General features: G+C 33.7%; 1 protein-coding gene and 1 long non-coding RNA gene across 3 annotated transcripts; one reads left to right on the top strand and one right to left on the bottom strand.

Moving 5' to 3' along the window:
* Positions 1–165: 165 nt before the first annotated feature.
* LOC122627609 lies at positions 166–564 on the bottom strand. The gene is made up of 2 exons (XR_006326879.1): positions 434–564; positions 166–315 (listed from the first exon to the last, which is right to left on the bottom strand). It is a non-coding gene; the product is annotated as an uncharacterized LOC122627609 (long non-coding RNA).
* On the top strand, positions 309–22072 carry LOC122627594. 2 transcript variants are annotated; one of them, XM_043808828.1, is made up of 4 exons: positions 309–632; positions 17889–20754; positions 20839–21124; positions 21480–22072. In XM_043808828.1, the coding sequence occupies exons 2-4, from the start codon at positions 18394–18396 to the stop codon at positions 21656–21658; spliced, it is 2826 nt and encodes a 941-aa protein (XP_043664763.1). In that variant the 5' UTR covers positions 309–632; positions 17889–18393; the 3' UTR covers positions 21659–22072. The 2 variants fall into 2 exon arrangements, with proteins under 2 accessions (XP_043664763.1, XP_043664764.1); XM_043808829.1 differs by lacking the exon at positions 309–632 and adding an exon at positions 10775–11844.
* The last annotated feature ends 1221 nt before the right edge of the window (positions 22073–23293 follow it).

The raw sequence follows: 23293 nt of genomic DNA, 5'->3' as shown, positions 1-23293 counted from the left end.
AGAGAGAGAGAGAGAGAGAGAGAGTGAGAAAGAGGAGAGAGTAATAGAAGGAGATAGAAGAAGAGAGGGAGAACGTGCGAGAAGGGGAAGACGGGAGCAACGGCGAAGAAAACGCATATCAGCGTCGCGTTCGGTGTGGCCTCGACGCCTTTCGTCTCGTCTCACGTTTTCTCTCCCTTCGCTTTCGGTATTCTTAAACGTTATTTTCCTCCCTCTCTTTAACCCTCTCGTTCATTCCAATCTCTTGTCTCTCAGAAACGTCTTCGTTTTTCCGCTCGTTCATCTTCGTCTATTTCCGTCCGTTCGTTCGTTGGTCTATTGAAGACAGTAAGATATATAGATAGGGAGAGAGAGGGAGAGAGAGAGAGAGATAGACAGATAGAGAAAGAGAGAAAAAAGAAAGGACCAGTCGCTACGTTTCTCGAAAACATACCCTTTGTTTATCGGTGTCCGTAGTTCACCCTCTTGTTCGTCGTTCATTTTCGGGTGTCGTCGCCTTCTTTCGCTTGTGTCTCCTTTGTATTTCTTCGTTTTTTTTCCACTGTTCATAACTCCTCGTTCCCGCGCCCGTGTACGATGCAGTGTGTCGCAGTTTTTTAGCATTCGCTTTGGAGCACCAAAGACGACCTTGGGTAAGTAAAAGTTGTATGTGTCGTGCATATGTATATATATATAGCGTAAGTGAGTAGCATAAGTGCATGTTGTGATTGTGTGCACGTGTATTTACATACATCATTTGTATCGGGTGTATGCACTCTGCGGAAATGTAGAGGTTAAAAATACTTGTCGTTGGATGGAGAGGGAGAGAGAGAGAGAGAGAGAGAGAGAGAGAGAGAGAGAGAGAGAGAAAATGCTTGCTCGAGAGTAGGTCTCTATTGCTTGAATATTTGAATATCCGGATATTTGTTTAACTCTCGCTCAAAGAATGCCGGGCCATTCTAATCCAACTGTTGCAATGATCGTTTTATCGTAATAGATATATTATTATTTCTTTGACATAAACAATGGATGCATCGGACTTGGTTGTAGCGAGGATTGAGAGAATACTTCGGAAAAGATATCTACAACAGTACAAATTATTGTAACGGGTAAGAAGTGGGTCAAAATGATCCGACATTCGTACCCGAATACCCAGACTTGCAATTGAGTATCCGTAAGGGCCAAGGACACGTGTGTATGTGTATGTGTGAGTGGTATAAAGGACAAACAGATTACACATTCGAAGCAGAAATTTTGTGTGTGATTGTTATATATTTATGCAGATATATATGCATTTATGGGAAAGAAGATGAAACAGATAAACATGTTTATCGTTTTTTGTTTCTCACAAGATCGACGATTAACGATTATTGATGATAAGAATTAAGCATTCTCTTAATGACCGACCAACATCAGGGAGCCAGATGTTTTATGACATCTATTGATGAGAGAGTTATTAATATCATCTTACGATGTATATTTTTAGAATCTATTTACCGCAACCTTTGGCTAAATTATTCATTCTTCATAATTAACAATGCCGTGTTTCTTCTAATACTTTACGCAATGACGTATTGTCATAAAGCATTTAATTGTCAAGAGCTCTTTTTCACCTGCCAGGCCAATGTTATCAGGGGCGCTATTTTCCTGCGAGTTCGTCGTAAAGATATTTACGATAATTTTTTAAAAACAATCTTATTCAAGACGTAATCTGTTTCATTTAAAAAAGATATGATATAATAATATGATATAAACAAATAACGTATCCTAGACATTTTTATATGTTAAGGATATAATCAGAATTCGAATAAAGAGATCTTCATATTTGAGTCAGTACGATAAAAGATTCGAAACCGGTTATTTAAATATTTTGTATTGAGTAATTTGAGTATTTGGATATTCGGATAATAAGAGCACTTGTTTTTTCTTGCTCTTTTTATTTTTTTTTCTCCCTATGGTTTCACATAGATACACGCGTCGTAGCGACGCTTTTTGTCGACAAAAGGGGAGGCAGAGAGAGAGAGAGAGAGAGAGAGAGTGAGAAAGAGGCAAGAAGAAGAGGAGAAGGTCGAGGAAGAAAGGGAAGAAGCTATGCGGATCGTGTAGAAAGGAAAGCTTTTCTCCTTCGACGAAGAGGGAAGCCTCTCGCGGATCAATAGCGGCCGTTGCGGTCGACACGATCAGCTGATTGGCCTACTGCTAATTCTGTTTACAAGTACTTGCCGGTGCGTGTATGGATGATGCGTTCTGTGCCAGAGTAAATGCAGCAGGATGGAACGCGGAACACGGAACGAGAAAACGAAAACTAACGAGATCGGCCGATCTCACGAGGCGCGCTTTTTGTTCGTTCGTTCGATCAATCGAATTAAAAATTGAATAAAAAGTAGCCTCACGAACATCATCTTTCTATTCGTGAATTTTAAATATTCTTAATCGTTTTAAAATCGTACATAAGAGAGGCTCTTTTTATAAACTTTTATCATTTAGAAAACTCGATAGAAAATCGATGAAGCTTTACAAACAGGCTTTCGAATAAATACGGATTATTCGTTCGGTCAGGGTACTTCCCTCATTTTTATAGTTTCTCGTTTTATTTTTTTGTGATCGAGTATTATCAATTTGAATTTTAAATTTATAGCGATTTGTGTTTTCATTATCTTTGTTCGGCCTTTAATAGCCGAACGATTAAAGTAGATGAAAGGAGAAGGGAAAGAGAGAGGTAGAGAGAGAAAGAAAGAGAAGCTTTCCATGGATCAATAGCGTTCATTGCGGTTATGGCAACGAAATCAGCTGATCAGACTTCATTAATTTGACTTATGAATTCGTTACGTGTATAACATGTGAAAAATGAGAATATATATCGCAAGAGTGGCCAGATTTAACAGTTTTGAGAGTCATTATTCGCATATTTGGAAAAGTCAAAAATAAACAAAGGTTATATTTGATTTGAAAGAAATTTGAAGCATTGTTTTTTTCTAATGTTTCATTAAAAAATATTAATTTCCAATTGTTAGAATAATTATTATTTCTTAAATTTTTAAACTTTTGTTTTACATTTTTTTTTTGATCTAGTTAAAAAAAATGTATAAAAAGATAATTACATTCTTTTTTAAACAAAAAGAAATTCTTTAGATTTTTGTAAAACAAAATTCTGAGAAAAATTTATAAGACTTTCTTGTATTGAAAAATTGATCATTGAACAAGGAGTCGCAGAGTTATTATGCGTGTTATATCGGCACGATAAATCACGTGAATTGGTCACGTGAATATAGATGAATACGTCGATCGAGTAACACTTAATTGTTTATATTGTATCAGTTTATAGCGATCATTATTCGTATTACTTATATCATTATGATAGGATATTGTATTATACAATACATTTTTGATCGACGATCTGTTACTATTTTAATCAGTGCAACAAAAGTCTTTTCGTTATGGTCTTATTAAAAATTAATTAATAATTAGAATAAATATACGATTAGTTGAGAGTAGAAAACTCACGAGATCGTAGACGTAATAATATCGTCGTTCACGCAAAAGAAAAGAGAGCTCCTTGCAGCGTTTTTATTCTCATCGATCGCGACCCGTGGAAACTATGTAGGATGAATACAAATGTGGGAATCCTGTTGAATATTCCTCTACCGAAAGTATTGCTTCGAGTTTTTCTAAAAGAAGCTTTCGGAACAACCAACGAAGATTATTTATTGTTAAGAATTTTTCTTGACTTCCTTTTCTTTCTTTTTTTCTTTTTTTTTTTCATTCTCCACTTGTACAATCGTATTTTTTTGTTCGACCTTAATTTTAAAATTAGAGATTTCATCGGATGTATGCAAACGAGAAGAATATCGGTCGTTCATTGGTTTTTCTTATCACGAATCCGATTACGTCGCTAGGATACATATTAATCGTAGAAGACTATATATATATATCATATATATCATATATATATATATATATATATATATATATATATATATACATACATACATATATCATCCGACAAGAATGGCCGATAAGGCGTTATTTTCGCGTTCGAGGTTGAATATATTCCAATTTGATGTATATAGTTATTGCCATTAGATTTTTATAAAATAGAAAACCTAAGCAGATTTCAAAGAATTGCTGGTAATAACGATCATAAATAATTCAATGTCTTTTTTTTCTTTTTTCCGAGGAAAATAGATTATTTAATGACTTCCTATTAATAATGATTGATTATGAATAGCGTGTACATAATTTCGTAAAATAATTTTGCGTTGACATAAAAATGAAAAAAAAAAAAAAACAAATTAGAACGACTTAGGAATGTCTAAAAAAGTTATGTAAGTTACTTATTACTTAAACATACACATTTATGTATATATACGTATCAATATATAATTGTATATGCGCATACATATTGTTTATATCAGAAAAAAATAACTAATATATATTATACATTTATACTAATAACGAATAAGAACTGAATCTGATATTATTTATCAAGTTGATAATTTCCGAATCAAATGTCATATATTATCAGAGATTTTAATTGTAACAATTTTTCAAGTATTTTCCCGTGGTTCGATAAAAGACGTTAACCTATTTTCTCGAATGTAATCTTCAATTACGTGATGATTAGGATCATAAAAAGAGATTAGGTAAGCGTATGAATATATTTATATGTATTATCGTAACATTCATTATAATTCGATAGCTATCAAGATCAAAGTTCGTTTGGTGTAATCATGGGCGCGAAAAAATTGAATTCTTTGAGAATTGAGATTTCTTGAAGAGATGACATAATGCAATCGGCGCAGTAGTCCGCAATGCAGTTTTCTCGAGGTAGCTTTGCGTTTTTTTTTCCAATCATTAAAAGAGAGAGAGAGAGAGAGAGAGAAAGAGAGAGAGAGACAGATTTTTTAAAGATCTCCAATGTAGTATCAAGTTTTCTTTCTTCACTTTTTATTCTCTTTAACCTTGAACATTCTTAATCTCTTTTAATATGACGATCCTATTGGCGAAAATTAATTTGAAACGAATGACGCGTTCCATACAGTCAAAAATTATACCCTGTGAAACCTATAATTTATTTTTATCATAATGGAACTATTATGAATGGAATTGACGCAACTTTTACGCAATCCATCATTTGTTTCTGCTTCTTTTGTTTTTGATATTACATTGTTGAGTCTGTAAAATAAAAGATCACGCGTTTCGGGCATAACTCGACTCAAGGTAAGATTCGTCTTATGATCGTAAAGAGTTCATTTTTGTTCGATAAGTTTCAACAGTAATTCAAAAAGATTGCGAACTGTATAAATCATTATAATTTTCGATTCTTTTAACGATGTAGTTATATTGAGAATTTATGAAAGTTCCAAAGAAACTAATTATTACTATTTGTATGATTTATACGTGGACAAAGTCAAAATCCAAATGGCGGCGTAGAAAGGTTCGAATGACAGTGATCGTGTTAGTAAATTTAGTTCGAGTCTACCAAAAATATACTCGAGGTATAGTTGTTACCACAACAAGAGCCGATGGCCTCAATATTTGAATTCCGAATCTTATCAAAATTGATTAAGAAGTAGATAATAGATGTGTATATATTAAACATATATCGTTAATGATATTTTTTTATCGCTTTTTACGATCCTTTAATGATTGATACGCGCACGTATCTGCACTATTGAATTACATAAAACGATTAGCATCGATCTGTATTTCAAAGGATATCAGGAGAAAAAGCTCGAATGTTTTTTCTTCCTATTTTTTTTTCATTTCTTTTTCGTTTTTCTTATTTTTTAATTTTTTATTTTTTTCCATTTTTTTTTATCTCTTTTTTTACTTTTATTTGTTTTTATTATATCATCCTCCTCGTAACGGAGTGTACTAATTTATACGGTAGATTGGTTTCAGAAAAAATCGTGCGAAAAGAGAATTAGGTATATACCGAAAATACGTGGCAAACTCCTTGGTTAAATTCTTGAAGGTTGGTTAATCGACGGAAAATCACAATAACAGATGAGTCGAACGTCCAAAGCTACAATTAATGGAAATTAATTAAACATTACGTCAAATGATTTATTTCGCGGAAAGATATGACGAAAAAAATCACTGGGATTATATCCATCCATATTAACTCCCTTCTTTAATTATTTCTTGGAATAACATCGATCTTCAAGCGAGATCTAACCACCTGTCGTATCTATAAGAGACTGTGAAGAAATTATATCTACCTAAGTGGATGCATGCAATGCATTCGATAAGCGAGCAAAGCCAAGGTTGATAGGAAGGCAAAATTATACGAAATATCACTCCTAATCGTACAAGAAAAATTAGAGAAAAATAAAAAAAAAAAGAAGAGAAAATAATTTCTTTTATCTTCAACATTTTTTATTTATCAATAGTATTTATTAATTTCAAGGAAAAACAACATTCTTATCATATTAAATACATGTTGATATCATTTGTCTTATAAAATATTATTTTTGAGATTAATCTTAGTGATAATTATAGTAATGATAGGAACGATTATTAAAAGCGTATGTTCGGGAAAACTCTAAGAAAATCGAGCATCGTATAAAAAGAGAGAAAAAAGAAAATAAAACAAAAATATCTCTTCTTATTATCGAGAATCAAAGTTATTGCGAATAAGCGAAGCGTTTATTTTCTACCAGTTTTCCCTTTTCTTCGCGAGTTTTGCCGAAGCAACGGGACGTGAAATTTTCAACGTCGAGGTAAATTAAAAAAAGAAAGAGAAAAAAAGAGAAAGAAAAAGTAAACAAAAAGGAATTAGCGCCTTTTCAATTTCTTCCACGTCGCCGTTTATAAATAACCCTATTTTCCGGCAATGAAAAGAGCGGTAAATTCGAATTAAGGAATGAATACATTTTTGTTTTGGACAAAACTGTTTATTTCGAATTCTTTCATTCTGTAATAGGTTTTGTATTTTATTTATATTAAACATTTATTTTGATATATTAATTAAAATATAATTCGATCGAAAATGATTGAAGTCGATGCGCGAAATACAAAGTTGCGAAGAGTAAGTACATTAGACACAAATTAACTGACTCATTCGGACGACCGGTAGTGCATGCCACTAACATAAGAGTTATCTTATTATCCTTTTAACCATTTATCAGACCAATTTCTGTTTCCCGTACCACGGAACCATATTTTTATCCATCTTCGCGAGAAAGAACAAAGACCGGAAGAAGACCGAATATTTTTTTTTGTTTTTATATTTTTTCTCTCCACGTTTTTCCCCTACTCGTATATAATCGTTTCTTTTTAATTCGAAACACACACACACACATACATTCTCTCTCTCCCTCCCTCCCTCTCTTTTGCTTCTCTTTTCTAACAGTTTCGAGCTCTTAGAATCTTTAGGCTCTTTCTTCTTTGACGAATATCACCGTACGATCTTCATAAAGTCTACGGGAAACGTTTTCATCGTCAAAGTAGAGAACTAGAGACGTTGAAAAGCGTGAAAAGCGAAGTCGATGACCCGACACTTTCATGAGAAGTCGCACGAGTGAAAAGTATTGCTCCCCTAGAGGCCCTAGAAATCAAATTTTACCGAGCTCGTTTCACGGAGAATCGTGATAAAATTGTCATGTTTAATATAGAATCATGCACGAGAAAGATTTTTTTGCCTTTATTTAAATGTTTAAATTATTATAGAGATTATACCGAGATATATACGTGTGCGTGTATTAGCGTTGAAATATTGGTAAGATCATTTCAAATCGGAAATGGTTGAATTAATTACTTTTATCATGATAGAAGACGCCATCAACTCTCTTTATGTATCAGAGAGAGAAAAAGAGAGAGACTGAGAGAGTGAGTGAGTATGTGAATGTGTATATATCTCCCCTCTATCTCTTACCCTTTATATATTCTCCGACATATATATTTTTTAGTAACTACGTCATTCGCTACCAGAGTTCTATACGTTTGCAAATCGATATCGTACGTGAAGATGTTTGTATGTATTCATACGTAGGTATGCGTGTGTTAGAACATGTAGTCTCTCTTCCGTGTCAACCGTGGGTAATACGTATGTAGAATCTTTATCGTGGGTTAGAAACCTTCTGATGAAGAAAAAAAACGATATATATATATATATATATATATATATATATGTACATGTACATATAGATGCATATATACGCACATACATGCATACGTAAATATGTATATATAATCTATCTCTTTTGAAAAAGTGTCAATTTTCTCGTCTTGTCCTTTTGAATTTTTTTCACAAAATAGTCACTGAGATAGACATCGGCAAATACGTGTCCTATGTAATCTACGAAATAGTAATACGTTACGTAATATTAGAGAGAGAACACGTATAAATATGTCATATTAATTTCACGAGTGGCGTTGGATATCATTTTGAGAGATACGATAAATTCAATGAAGAATAGTGGCTTATTCTCTATTCCGTTTAAAATCGTCGATCCGGTGATCATCATATTTGATTTATGTATATACACATGTCGTTGATATTCACAAAAAAGAAATTTCATTCTTACATCTTTATTGCGTTTGTATATTCGATATCTTTTAGCGATAAGAGTACATCGGTGTCAGATAATATAATAATCATTGTTAATTATTCGAAGACAGCTGATTAGTCTTTTTGTTAAAATTGCTTTCGACGAGTTGAATAAATGGAGAAAGAGAGCGAGAGAGACAGAAAGAGAGAAAAATGATGCTTTTATGGTAGAAGTTATTACGCAGCGTGACTTACAATCGGGCAATGATCGAAAGACGTAAACAATTTCTCTCTCTCTCTCTCTCTCTCTCTCTCTCTCTCTCTCTCTCTTTCTCTATCTTTCTTACTTATAAGTGAATTTCTCAGAAGATTTCTTATTTTTAATCGATCAAACGTTACATCGATGCGATATTATATTTTTTTTCGTAATATTCTTACGTCTTTCGATTCTTCGAATTAGAGATTTTCATTTGTATTTAGTTTGACAAGAAAATATAAAAAGTAAATTTCATGGATTAATTTTATGAGTATTTGTTTTATTTTTTTCATTGAATTTTATAGAAAATTCTTTTTTTTTTTACAAATATTTGTATAGTTTATAACTTTGTTACATTGAAAATAATAGTGTGAATTGAAAAAATTATTATGCAAAGGGCGGTAGAGTCGAATATTGTGAGATGGTTTGGTTAGTTCAAGATGATGTTTGGAATAACGAGTGAAACAAGTCACGGGGAGATAAATTCCACCGTGTTAAGAGTCATTCTCCTGTTTATCTTATACGATAACAATATTAGCTAGCCACAAGAATATTTAATTTAATGAGCTCACGAAGACTATCCCACAGAGTCTGCTCCTTATTACAAAAAATGTATATAATTAGAAATCATTTCCTCGGTGATATTAAAACTCGTTGTCGTTCAGTAGAATAATATCCTTCGTGGAATTAGTTTCAAAATAGAAATAAGTGCAAGATTGCGATAATCGAGAGCAATATGTGGCATTTATATAAGTACGTTCGTACGTACAGAAGTTACAGATTTTTAACTCTTCATAACTCGATTTTCTTGTGTTAAAAAAAAAACAAGTTATATAACGTGAAACTTATAGTACACTGTGTATTAATTGTAAATATAACTTATATTTAATACGAGCTAAGAATTAATTTTGTGGCGAATAAAATGGCTTATCGCGCTTTAAATATCTATTTTTGTTAAGATAAATCGTTCTCATTTTAATCATAATTCTACTGAATCGTACCAAAAATATTTTTTGTTGCTTTTGAAGATATTTAAAAATATGAAGGGGAAAAATTATTTTATCAATAATAAGCAATATTACGATTAACACAAATTTTTTTTTTTCGAGAATATGAATATTTTTTCAAATAGATCGACATATTTTTATTACTACAATAAGTTCTGTTTTATTTGATTTTATGTTTTTTATTTATTGTTGCGTCAACCGCTTGTATGGGTTATTAGCATCATTAAGAGGCAAAGTTCACAGTTTATTAGACATAAGACGAGTTTTGAATGATATGAATATTTTCACCTTCAGATCACTGTACAATAAAATGAGGTTTGTAAAAAAAAATAAGGAAATTTGAAATTTATCTGTCTAATTGCAAAATATATATCTTAGGTATTTGAAAAGATTTGTTTAGTGATTAATCCAACACACACACATATATACAGAAGCGCGCGCGTTGCGTTTACATACATATGTAGGTGCAAATATTTATCTGCACGTATCGAAAGTTAATCTAATTTTGATTTATTCACCAAAATCTTTTTTAATCCAATAATCCTTTTAGATTAAATTTAACAAATATATATGTAAAAAAAAAAAAAAAAAATAAACAAATAAAGTTGGTTATACGATTCCTAGTATCTACTAAATTAATAGCTTCCTGTTTTTCCACGAAAATTAATCGTGTAGGTGATGATAGGATGACACGATATATAATAACGATTAGTACGATGTATGTAATATCATATAGTCGCGATTAGAGTCTTATCGAGATTATTCGAATCATAAAGAAAAGCGCGCGCACTTGTCTTAAATACAAGTTAGTTTGCATGAGAAAAGAAGAAGGGAAGACGAAGAAGAAGAAAAAGAAGAAGAAGAAGAAGAAGAAGAAGAAGAAGAAGAAGATGAAGATAAAGACGAAGAAGAAGAAGGAGAAGGGAGAAAGAAGAAGGAAGAGGAGAAGAAGAAGAAGGAGGAGAAGGAGGAGGAAGAGGAGGGGGAGAGGAGGAGGAGGAAAAAGAAGAAGAAACTCACATACATATACAAGAGAGTCGAGGAGAGTGTGCGCTTAGATGGCAGCTATCAGTATTAACCCGGCCATCTCAGCGCGTGCTCGCTTTCTCGCGCTCGAGGGAGCATTAATTCGTATTTGAAGTAATTTCGGCAAAAAGAAAAAAGAAAGAAAGGAAAAACCATATATAATATTCAGAAATTCGAGACACGAAATTTGAAATCGTGTTTTATTTTAGAGAGGGGGGAGAGAGAATAAAAAAAAATAGTTTAAGTGTGTTTAGAAAGTTCCCGCGTAAATTCTATATCTGTCACGTGACATCGCGAGAAACACGTCATACTTGTTCTGTTTTTCGAGACCCTACGAAAGAGAGAGAAAGAGAGAGAAACGTAGGGATAGAAAGATCGGAGATAAGACCGTGGAACGTGAGACTCACGTGGTCGTTAAGAGATATAAATAAGAATAAACTAGAAAAAAACGAGAAAACAGAGAATTCGATTATATTTTACAGAGCGGGACAAAAGAGAGAAAGAGAGAGAGAAAGAAAAAGAGAAACAACTTCATTTGTGGAAATCTAATCTTTTTACGAGTTGAGTGATAAGAAGAACCACGCGTGATGCTGCTGTTGAATGTGAAAAGTTCGAAGATCCGCCTAAGATTCGTTCGATTGATAGAACGTAAATAGAAACGAGATATTGCGATAGTTTTGATAGAAAGGACGTGTTGTCCTTTGATTGTGTTAATCTCAAGAATTTCAAGAACGACAAGAAATACACACACATATCATACGTACACATATATCTCTGTGTGTGTGTTTAATATATATATATATATATACACATATATACACACGGATATCGTGTAAACGAACTTTTGTTTAACGATAACGTTACAGAACGGATTGTACGTAGTTTTCATGTCTTCCAGACGAGTGTGACATTGCTCATGAAACTTTCGATTCTGTCGGTCGATCGTATTCGGATTAATTCGAAGTTGCAATTCAAAGGAAAAAGGACGTTGGAAAGAAAAAATTGTTGAGAGATCACTTTCACTCTTCTCTGCCGATCGAACTTTTTTGGAATCAACTTCAATGACGTATTTTCTCGTTATGGTACGTCCTTTTTATTTTATTTTCTTTCTCTCCTTTTTTTTTTTTATATGTATTCCTATTGAATTTTCGTATAAAAATCGTTCGACAGATCGTTGCCCCGGAACGATGACGAAGACACGAAAATAAATACTCGTAAGTGATAACGAATTAAAACGGCTGTCGATTCATTATCTTACTTATCGAAAGTAATTAGACGATTTATTTCTAGACGATTAAGAGATTTTCTTTTTTTTTATTATTCGATATTAATCAAATATCAGGTTGATATATGTACATATATATGTTTAATATTATTAATATTATTCATTGATATCTATTATTTTGTGTATATATATATATATATATATATATATATATATATATATGTATATGTATGTATGTTTGTACGTACGTATGTATGTACGTATGTATATATGTATGTATGCATATTTTGTCTGAAAGCTATATCAACGTAAATAAAATGAAAAGAAAAGCGTCATAATCTGGAACAACACTTCGTTTAGTATGGTTTCGCGTTGCCATTTTACCTGAAGAAATCCAATTGTAAGGGATTTGCTTTCTTGACCCTTAAACTCTTTACTTCATTAGAAAGATACAGCAAAGACGTTGTTAAATACATACATATATATATATATATATATATATATATATATATATATACACGTACTATAGAGAATTTCGTTTTTCATAGATACGATAATGTGAATTTTTAATTAATGAAACTAATTAAGGTATTAGTAAAATATCATTGCTAAGAAATGTAATGGAAATATGATGAAAAGGAATTACTGAGATTTTTTTTTCTTTTTATATGAGAAAGTTACAAAAATTTGCATGATTAATTCCGTTAATAATAAAATGAGAACGGTCACGTTCTGTTAATAATACAACGACATCGATCACGTTCAAAAAATAAACAAGGAGAGAGAGAGCGAGCGAGAGAGAGAGAGAGAGAGAGAGAGAGAGAGAGAGAGAAAGCAAACGTTGTTTCAATTTCATTGTTGAAATTAATAAATTATAAGCACGTACAGAGTTTTGAATTTGGTAAATAAAGCACGACAATGGTTGGCGAAGCAAGTGATAAAAACGATATCACTTAGGTGTCAAGAATATGTTTCATTATGGATGGATAAACGAATGATCATTGGTGTGTCGAAACACGTGGTAAACCGTGGATCATTCGTTATTTTTTTTTTTTTTTTTTTCTTTTGAGATAACGAAGGTCCATAGTTTCTCGGTCAAACGTTATCCAACTTTCCGATAACGGCCGAGCTGTCAGTTCTAAGGAGCCACGTGCTTTCTTTCTTTAAACGTTGCGCGCCAATCTTTAAGTCCAACTTACTATTCGATTCTACACGAATGATTTTCATCTGTTTTCTTTATTTTTTTTTTAATTTTTTATTCTTTTTTGTTTTTAATTTTATTTTAGGCAGAGTGTTCATTCATTTTAGTAAACACATTGTTGATTGGTCATGAATTGTTAATATTTGAATAAGGATTTTAATTCAATTACGAATATAACCAGCGTAGAACGTATTACTTTTTGCATACAATATCCGGTAAACAATGGATATTAAATAATGATTATTTCTTAAAAATATTCGTTCCTATCCAATTTTTACACGTAGGTATTATGTAATATGTACTAATTGCGTATGTATGTATTTTTTTGTTTAAAGATCATGCTTGCAAAATAATAAGAAATTAGTATAGTAATATAGAAGTATAATAGAATAGTATTTATTATTAATTTGTCTTTTGGACGGATAAAATCTAATGAACGATTTGTTCCCTTTGAAGCATTCGAATAGAAATGTTTTTGATTGGAACTTTAGAATGTCCAAAGTTTCTAGTATTCGCTATCCTGATTCGTGGTAGTAACAAATCATGGATTTCCGTTACGTTTAACGAATAGGGTATGATCTTAAGAGAACCTTTCGCGAAGTTCGACGAATTTACAGGTTCTCTCGCGTGAGAGTGGGAGGTGGGCCGGAGAAGGAACAGCAGGAGAGGAGGGAAGTAGGATGCGTGGTAGAAAGGGAAGGGAAGAGATAAGTGAAACTCGAGGAAATTCAAATTGCAATGAGCGTTCGACGGAGCACGTAACTTTTAATGTTTGTAAGTTGGAGCTTGTCAAGGATTCATCTGAGGTAATCTTATCGTCTTTTCGCGATTCAAGGACGAAATTTCATTTAACAACATTTCATTGTCTATCTTATCAAAACGTCGTTTTGTGGATTATTCTTGATGGCGATTTAAGTGAGCACGTATTACCTAAGTATTTCGATTACAGTCATTCGATATCTATCTTTTTATATATTTATATAACGTTCTTAACGACATATAACATATTTCTTTTTGTCGGATTATGTACAAAAAGAGGAAGAAAAAAAAAGATGATCGTTAGCGCGAGGATAAGCTCTTTCGTTTATACCAGGGATCACAATTTTAATTACAATTGAACACTTTGTTATGTGTCTTGTTATTCGATCGTTCGATAATTCATCTGAAAATAATGATCAAAATTTGATCTCGTACATCGAGAACTATCGCGTCGTTATGAATTTTTGTAAAATGTAATTTTTTTTCTTTTTCGTGGTAAAAATATTGTCGCCAGAATAATGGATATATATATATATATATATATATATATATATATATATATAGGTAGGAATGAAAAAATTGATTTGTCATTCTTTTCTGTTATCGCTAATTTTAACCGACAAATCGAATGTCGACAATATCAAGAATCTATTTCCTTTAACTTTTTCGATTTTGCTCGTAGGAGGGACAACATTGTTGTGTTATCTTTAGAAGTTCTCTCGATAAATGTTCGTACACCACAACAAAGGCGTCGATACCGTGAAAGTGATCACAATAGTGTTCATGATCTACCGATTGCGTCGACTCCCTATAGCCCAAGGCCTTTTGTGTGTCTACTCTTGTCTCATTGCCTTCTCCGTCTCAGTTCTCTTCTTTATTTTCATTTTATCGTACGCTGTTGAGACGTCGACACGTTGTCTTCTCAAACAATCAAACGTTCAATTATTGTACGAATTTTTTGGCCTTCGATGACAATATCCTTGCGTAAGTTAATAAAAAAGCTGATAATCGTGTTGCATTAAAAGAAGATAAAAATGGAATTGTAAATGATACAGAAAAAGAAAAAGGAAATTCATTTAATTTCAAATAGTGAACGATTCAATTTATTTATTTATTTAGATTTTATATCTTTATATCTAATATTTTACAATAATTCAAATATTTATTTATTTATTCGGGTTTTATCATTATTTTCATTATTTAATCATTCTTTTTTCTTTCTTCTTTTTGTTTTTTCTTTTTTCTTGGTATATTTTATATAGCATTTCAACACTCCTGTAAAGAATCCACTTAATTTATCTACGTTAGACACGATAACAAAGCTTCGCATCCTCGAACATTGTTTTATATTAGCCGAAAGAAAGTAGGTCACCGGTTGTCCGTTTTAATGAAGCGACCCACCCTTTTTCGAGAATTAAGCGTTGCGATTATTAATAAGGATTATGACACCTGGGCACGTTTCCGACAACGTCACTCAACTAGGCCGAAGGATTTTATATTTTATTATATTTAACCCTTTGTAATACCATGTAACTTTGAAGTCACATACTTAAGTGTAGTATCATAATATATGTATTCAATCTAATTTCATTTTATCATAATGAAATTATTTATTAGTTCATACATAAAATTTTTAATGTTTTTTTTTTTTAATTCTAAGTTATAATTAATATAATGTATTAACAATATATACTGCGTATTCAAAATGTATCGATGCAAATGTTTATCTCGACGACAATTTTTGAGAAATATTGTTCAAATAAGAGTTATTTGATATCAAGGGGGAGATATTATGGCATTTATTGTTTCTCTTTAAGTGAAGGATTTTAAGATCATTATTTCAAAGTCCATTACATTTTTTTTTCTTTTTCTTTAATAGGGACCTACATTTTTTTATAACATATTAGCAACATATCCTACGTGAAAGAAACAAGTAACTTCTGCTTGAAATATTTTTTCATCTGGAACTAGAAAAAATAATTAGCTTGTAGAGGATTAATAACTCTATTGTGAGAAGGGACAGATGTCATTAAAAATGACGAGATATCAATTAAAATACGACGAGTGGCTAGAAGAGAGATAGAGCGTGCTTGTACTGAGAAACGAGAAGTTGACGTGAAACGAATAGCGGAGAACAAAATTTCTCAAAATTTAAATTTATTTAAAAAATAATTGCAGTCTTTTTTCTATAGATATTTTTTTAAGTAGATTTAATTTGTCTGATCTATAATTTTTCAATATATATGTATGTGATTGCAAAATTAATGCGTGCAATAATTTAGTTTTTTATTAAATTTCGTAGAAAGAAGTTTATGATAATGCAATTTCTTTAGTTTTTTTCAATATTGATTAATGTTTATTTAATATTTTTTTGTTAAAAGATTAGAATTTTTATTTTTCTAGAATGTCAATGCTTCTACCTTTTTTTTTTCACACAACCTTTGACATTTTGACTTGGCCAAAAACATTCTCGGATAATATTCAGGGGTATTCGGATGGGTTTTAAATACACGAATACTAGGAAGAGTACGTAAATAAACTCGGAAGATTGGCGCAGGTGGGCAAAGACAACTATTATATCTTTGATATAAATGTACGTTGATTCCCGTTAAATATTGGCTCGACTTTACTAGGTGACCTTAAAATATAACATTGCATCGTTTTTCTCTTTTTATATGGGTGTGTGTATAAGTGTGTGTATTTATGTTTACATTCACACGTGCAATTAATTGTTACCAAAAGCTACATTCAAGGAAAGATACGAAAGCTTTTGCGGAGATCAGATTTAGACCGTAAGTGTATCGAAGCATCGTCTTCTAATATGTTTTCTTGGCTAACTTTCAAAATCGTGGAAAATATCGTGTCGTTAAAGTCTGTGAGCATCTAACATTTCGAATTGTTTTTCATCGGAATTATTGAAATTTCTTATTGAATTTTTCATTATTTAATTATTATGGAGAAGGTATTTGCATTAAGAAACAAATAAAAACCTATCAATTTTGTTTTCCAAATTATATTAAATAAAAGTGATTTAGATTACTCAAAAATATATAGATATCTTTTTATTTTTTACTTTTCTTTTTAATTTAGATTTATTTCCGAAAAATAGAAAATAGGAAGATGATTTCGTAAGAGATAACGATTTCGATGAATACGGAAGGAAGAAGGAACAAGATGATGGGAGAAGAAGAAGAAGAAGAAGAAGAAGAAGAGGAAGAAGAAGTAGAAAAAGAAGACGAAACGCAGTAGGGGAGGAAGATATGGTCGTAGTGTATCTCAAGAGAAAACCACGTGACCACTGTGGCCAACGTTAAATCCTTAAATTGATAGCAACTCATACACAATGAACTTCATTTATAATCGCCGACTCTAACTCGAGCCAGCTACATCGGCCGGTTACGAAATGTCAGAAGCGGATCTCGTCTCTACTAGGCGTATCTCGCCGAGTTAAATCTCGGGAACACGAGTGATATCAGAAGAATTCTTAATCAAATATATTTGTCACATTCGATATCAATTGCGAATGAAATATTCAATTTCACACGAAACCTATTGAATGGGGCTTATGTTATAATTCACTTAATACTTCTTTAAGAATTTAGATCGGAGTAATTGAACGTTCGATATCAAATTTATGAACAATAATTTTTTTTCTAGAGATCCCTCCTATCACTGTAGCAATAGGACGTTTTAAAAATCTTTATTTCTCATTTAAATTTACGCATATAATGTAATAGTTTTCTCTCTCTCTCTCTCCCTCTCTCTCTCTCTCTCTCTCTCTCTCTTTCTGTATCTAATAAAAATTGCAAAATATCAAATACTAGAATTTCATTTGTAATGTTGAAATCATTTTACTAGATCACAAGACCAGCATATTTTTCTAACGAAATAGATGGAAACATATCTGGATCAGAAGATAACCGATGTTTTTCTTTTTGCAGAATACACCGTTAGAGCCGAATCAGTATCGTTCGCCGCATGGGTGCCTGGGTTGACGATCGTTTAGTGGAGGAGGAGGAGGTGGTCCTGATCAAACAGCAGAAGCAAAAGCATCAGCATAAACAGGGCCCATCAAGAAGGACTTGCCGAATTTTTGATCGAGTTTGCGATGGTGGCGGTGTGGGTACGGGCCAATTGCGTCCAGACATCATATTCTCATATTACGCCGCGTTCGCGTCCGCGTTGCTGTTGCCGTTACGTCGTCAGTTTACCAGGCAGTTGTACGAGTGGCCGTGTTTACCATTGTTTAAATCAAGGACGAAACTAAATCGGTTTTGAATTGAAAGTTCGCGTGAAGTTTTCTACAAAATTTAAAACGATTAAATCTCATTGGGGAAAAAGAATCATATTCTCTTCTTCTTTTCTCTTTTCATTTTCTTTACATTCTCGTTCCGAGAAGATTATAAGAAGGGAAATTGCAAGAAGAAACATCGAAGGTGGGCTTTGATGTCATTCGACACAAAGTCAGATAAATTGCGTTTGAACGAGGAATATTTCTTTCGTCGAAGGGTGTTCGCCAATATGGCCGACTGGACCAAGTTCAAGGGCAAGAGAAACAGTCGAAAGAACGAACGAAATGGATCGACGGGCGAGAGAAATGATGGTTTTCCGAAGGAGTCTGGTTCATTGGGGGGGAATGGAGTATTGGATTCGAACGATCGAAAGATTGTTATTGAAGTTACCGATAAGACACCTTTCGAAATGCGTCTGGAAGAGACACGAGAAAATAGCGGAGGACAGGAAACGGTGGAGGTTCTCTTGGAGGACACTTCCAAAGCTTTAAATAGATATAAGGATAACAGCGAAGAGAAAAGACTTGTAGAGAAATATAGCGATCAGTGGTTAGAGCCTGGATCGAGAATACGTCAAGAAGCGAAACAAGAGTTGATAGAAAGTATGAATAATTCACCAAAGAGACCAGGAAGTCTTTATAAAGATGACTCGTCTAGTCCACAAAAGTTGAAGAATGTTTTCAACGAGAGAAATTCGCTTTTTGGATCACCAACCAGGATCCCTCTCTCGTCGAAGGGTCACTCACCAACAGAGAAGAGTACGGAAAGACTCGTTAATGGTAAATCACCGAGAGAAGAGAAGCAACAACATCACGTTCAATTTAACAAGGATTCGAAAAAGCAATCGCAACAGCAAGAACAGCAACAAAATTTGTCAGAGGAGAGACCACATCCGAGTCCTTCGATTTCTACCTCGACTACCAGTAGCTCCGAGGACAACTCGACTCTCGATCAATTTTGTGAAGCCAGACCACCGGACGGTGGTTGGGGCTGGGTCGTGGTCGCTGCTTCCTTTATGGTTAATCTCATAGCGGATGGCATCACTTTTTCATTCGGTGTCATTTACGTCGAGTTTCTTAATTATTTTGGAGAAGGCAAATCAAAGACCGCATGGATAGGTAGTCTTTTCATGGCAATGCCTCTGTTGTCTGGACCAGTAGCGAGTTTTCTAACGGACAGGTACGGTTGTCGGAGAGTCTCGATAGCTGGTAGTATATTAGCAACTGCAGGATTTATCGTGAGTTCATACGCAAATTCAATGGGGGTTCTAATTTTTACATTTGGAGTCGTTGCCGGTTTCGGATTGTCTTTATGTTTCGTTGCGGCAGTCGTCATCGTCGCCTACTACTTTGACAAGAAGAGATCTTTCGCCACAGGATTGTCTGTCTGCGGCAGCGGCATTGGTACTTTCATCTTTGCCCCTGTAACTCAGTATCTTCTTGCGGAATATGGTTGGAGAGGAACGATGTTGATTCTAGCAGGTCTGTTTCTGAATTTAGCGGTATGTGGCTGTTTGATGAGGGACCTCGAGTGGACGACCACCATAACAAAGGCAAAAACTGAGGAGAGGAGAAAAAATCGTGAGAAAAAGAGATCGAGAATGCAAAGCTCCAGTGCCGATTCGTTCTCCGCAAGTAGTTCGGCAAATACGACAACTCAAACGCCTCATGGTGACACAAAAAGAAGTTTTGCTTCGGCGAATGCGATGATCATCGAGAATCTTCGTCTGCAAGAGGAAGGGGACGACGATAAACTCTTCTCCAGTCTCGTCAGTTTGCCTACTTTCGTTAAAAACGGCGAGAAGGTTCCACTCGAGGTACTGGAATTACTAAGTACTCGAAAGAACGTCTACAACGTCTTGGTACAAAATTATCCGAATCTTTTGATATCCTCCAAGAGCTTCAGCGATTCCGGAGCTCTTCACGATCAAATAAGTATACCTTCGGCTAGATTCGTACCAACGCCCAGTCCATTAGCCGATCTTAAAGGCGAGGATCGCAAAGACAAAAGCTCGAAAGATGATGAGCAAGAAATCGGAAAACAGGCCGATGCCTCGTATCTTTGGTGGCTAAAAAAGATCAACTCCGATAGTCCTTTGCGTCGTTCAAGTACCATGGAACATCCACGAAGACTGCCCACAGCCTATCTCAAGGACATCAGGATGCACAGGCACAGTCTCACTTATAGAGGAGCCATGCTCAACATCAACAGGTATCGATTGAGAGCCTCTAGCTGTCCAGATATTTACAGGAATTCGATGACCACAATAGCTAAAACGAAGTTGGTCTGGTACGCTGGCCTTTGGGAGTTCTGGGATCTTATCGTTGACATGCTGGATTTTTCTCACTTTGCCGACTCACGATTCTTACTCTTTGCCATCAGTAACTTCCTTTTACATACTTGGTACGACGTACCTTACGTCTATCTCACGGATAATGCCATTGAGATGGGTTTCAGCGAAACTGATGCTTCCATTTTGATTTCGGTGATCGGTATCACCAATATGGGCGGCGAGGTAATCATAATAATTTTTTGTCCTTTTTATTCAAATCGAACAACGAGAATCATCTAATCGGTATTTCTTTTTCGTTATTTTCAGATTATTTTAGGTTGGGCTGGTGATAGAGATTGGGCGAATGCTTCCATCGTCTACGCCGTGTGTATGTCACTTTGTGGCGCGGTCACGGCTATGATACCCATGGTGGTCAGCAATTATTATATGCTCTGCGCAATATCTGGTGCCTTTGGTCTCTTTATCTCGGCGAATTATAGTCTTACCAGCATCATTCTCGTCGAGCTGATCACAATCGAGAGATTTACCAATGCCTATGGACTTCTACTCCTTGTTCAAGGTGTCGCAAATCTCATGGGTCCACCATTAGCTGGTAAGATATCCATTATTGATAATTTGCTCGTGTCTAATTCCATCACTTGTTCGATTTATTTGTTCCAAATGAATTCACGTACAAATTTAGGTATTACAGTATCAAAGAGAGTTGGTCAAAAAGGTTAGATACGATCGATTATTGGATCGTAATAAACTTTCAAATTTGTTTACACAGATAGCAAACATTTTCAATGAAAGGATCCACCTTTTCCCGTTAGATTCTTTTTAATCTTCTACTTATTTACCCTTATTAAAAGACGACTGGGGTTAGGTAATTTTTAATGACCCAGCTTGTGATTGAAATTTCGCGACTGGAGGCTTCGACCTTATCGATCCGTTCTTCATTCTTTCAGGGTGGCTCTATGACATCACCGGATCGTATGATCTCTCCTTCTACTTGGCCGGCTTCTTCATCGCCGTAAGTGGGGCGTTGCTTTTGGTAACGCCGCTCGTCGGCCTCTATCGAAAATTTAGGCCAGGCTTGAAGGAAGAGGTAGCTAACAAGGATTTCGCCGAAACGAATAATGTTTAAATTGTGACGTGATTCATAACATTACTCTTACGATACGAAAGATCTTGAAAACAAAAAGAAAATAAAAAAAAAATTAAACAACGGAGAATGGGGGTAATGGAATTTATGGAAAAATTATCTTTCCGATTCAGGAATTGTAAATTTACGCGTAAAGAAAAAAAAAAAAAGAGACATAAAAAGAAACACACATACTTTCTATGTATTTTGAAGATTTTTCTGACGGCGACGCGTACCGTCTATATACATATTATATATCAACTTTCGCGTTGCACGTTGATTATTATTATTATTACTATTATTATTATTATTATTACTACTACTACTACTACTATTACTATTACTACTACTATTAATATTATTCCAGTCGAACGTTTTATGGTTCCTTCGTAGAAAATAGAGAGAGAGAGAGAGAGAGAGAGAGAGAGAGAGAGAGAGAGAGAGAGAGAGAGAAAAGGAACAAGAAATAACGAAGTATCTTGTAGGTCCAAAGTCGGTCGATCAATATTACAAAAAAATTAAAAAAAAAAAAAAAAAAAAAAAAAAGAACGTTTGAAACGGCTAATTTACAAATTCGACTTTTTCAAACCTTCAAATTGTTATTTGCATGTTTATCTCTCGTAACATACAGAATCGTAACAAACATACAGAAAAAAAAAATAATAATAAAGAAAGAAAATAAAAATAAAAAAGCAATCTATAGCCGATAATATATAGTTAGATCCGTCGTTTCGAGGTCATAAAAAGCGTGTTCTCGTTAACATTCACGTTACAATTATATCCGAGAGAATGATAGACTTTCGAATTTTTTTAAAGAAAACGATCGATTTGACGTTTACATATTGCTTGTTACATACGAAAGAGAAGGATGAAGGATCATGAGAAAAAAAAAAAGAAAAAAAATGAAAATAAAAAGAAAAAAAAAATGAAATCAACATTATCGTCGATAATGTTCTAAGAGTCGTAATCCAAGGCCAAAGAATTTTGTCTCGTGATTGGATGTACACTTTAAAGGGCGATAGTTGTGTGACCGCGGAGAACAAAGATTTAAGATTTACTATAGTCATATAAGAGATAATTACAATAGAAATATGTACAAACTAGGAACACAGAAAGTTTGGCTGTAGTACGATTTCGTGCAGCTCGTCGGAGATTACGATAAGATTCGTTTAAACGTTTCTTAAACGAAGATAAAGGAAAAAAAGTTGTTTGGTATCGCGAGCATCGACAGCTATATGCAGTTTCGAATCTCAGGATATTAATTATTAGCATACTGCATTATATAAATTATATTATCTTATATTGTCCTACATTATTGTAACATTGCGTTGCATTACTTTACACGTGTATACACAGATTTATAGTGTACACATACACACACACGTACATACGTAATACATAAGACACAAATACAAATACGTACATAGAGGAGAATGGCGAATCGTTGGTGTCGAGGAATCAATTCACGAGGCACAATATTCGACCTTGTTCCATTCATATTCCTTCATGATCGTTGTTAGATGTCTACTAGTGTTTATAGTTTCCTTCTTTTTCGTTCACACACGTTGCACGAGCTTGTAGTTTCGTGACGTAATTTGACAAGTTATCCGGGGATAACGCCTTTTAGTTATCAGTGTG

This window comes from Vespula pensylvanica, chromosome 3, assembly GCF_014466175.1.
Source record: "Vespula pensylvanica isolate Volc-1 chromosome 3, ASM1446617v1, whole genome shotgun sequence".
Taxonomy (NCBI): Eukaryota; Metazoa; Arthropoda; class Insecta; order Hymenoptera; family Vespidae; genus Vespula; species Vespula pensylvanica.
The sequence above is the reverse complement of the archived record's forward strand: the minus strand, read 5'-3'. Positions and strand labels throughout refer to the sequence as shown.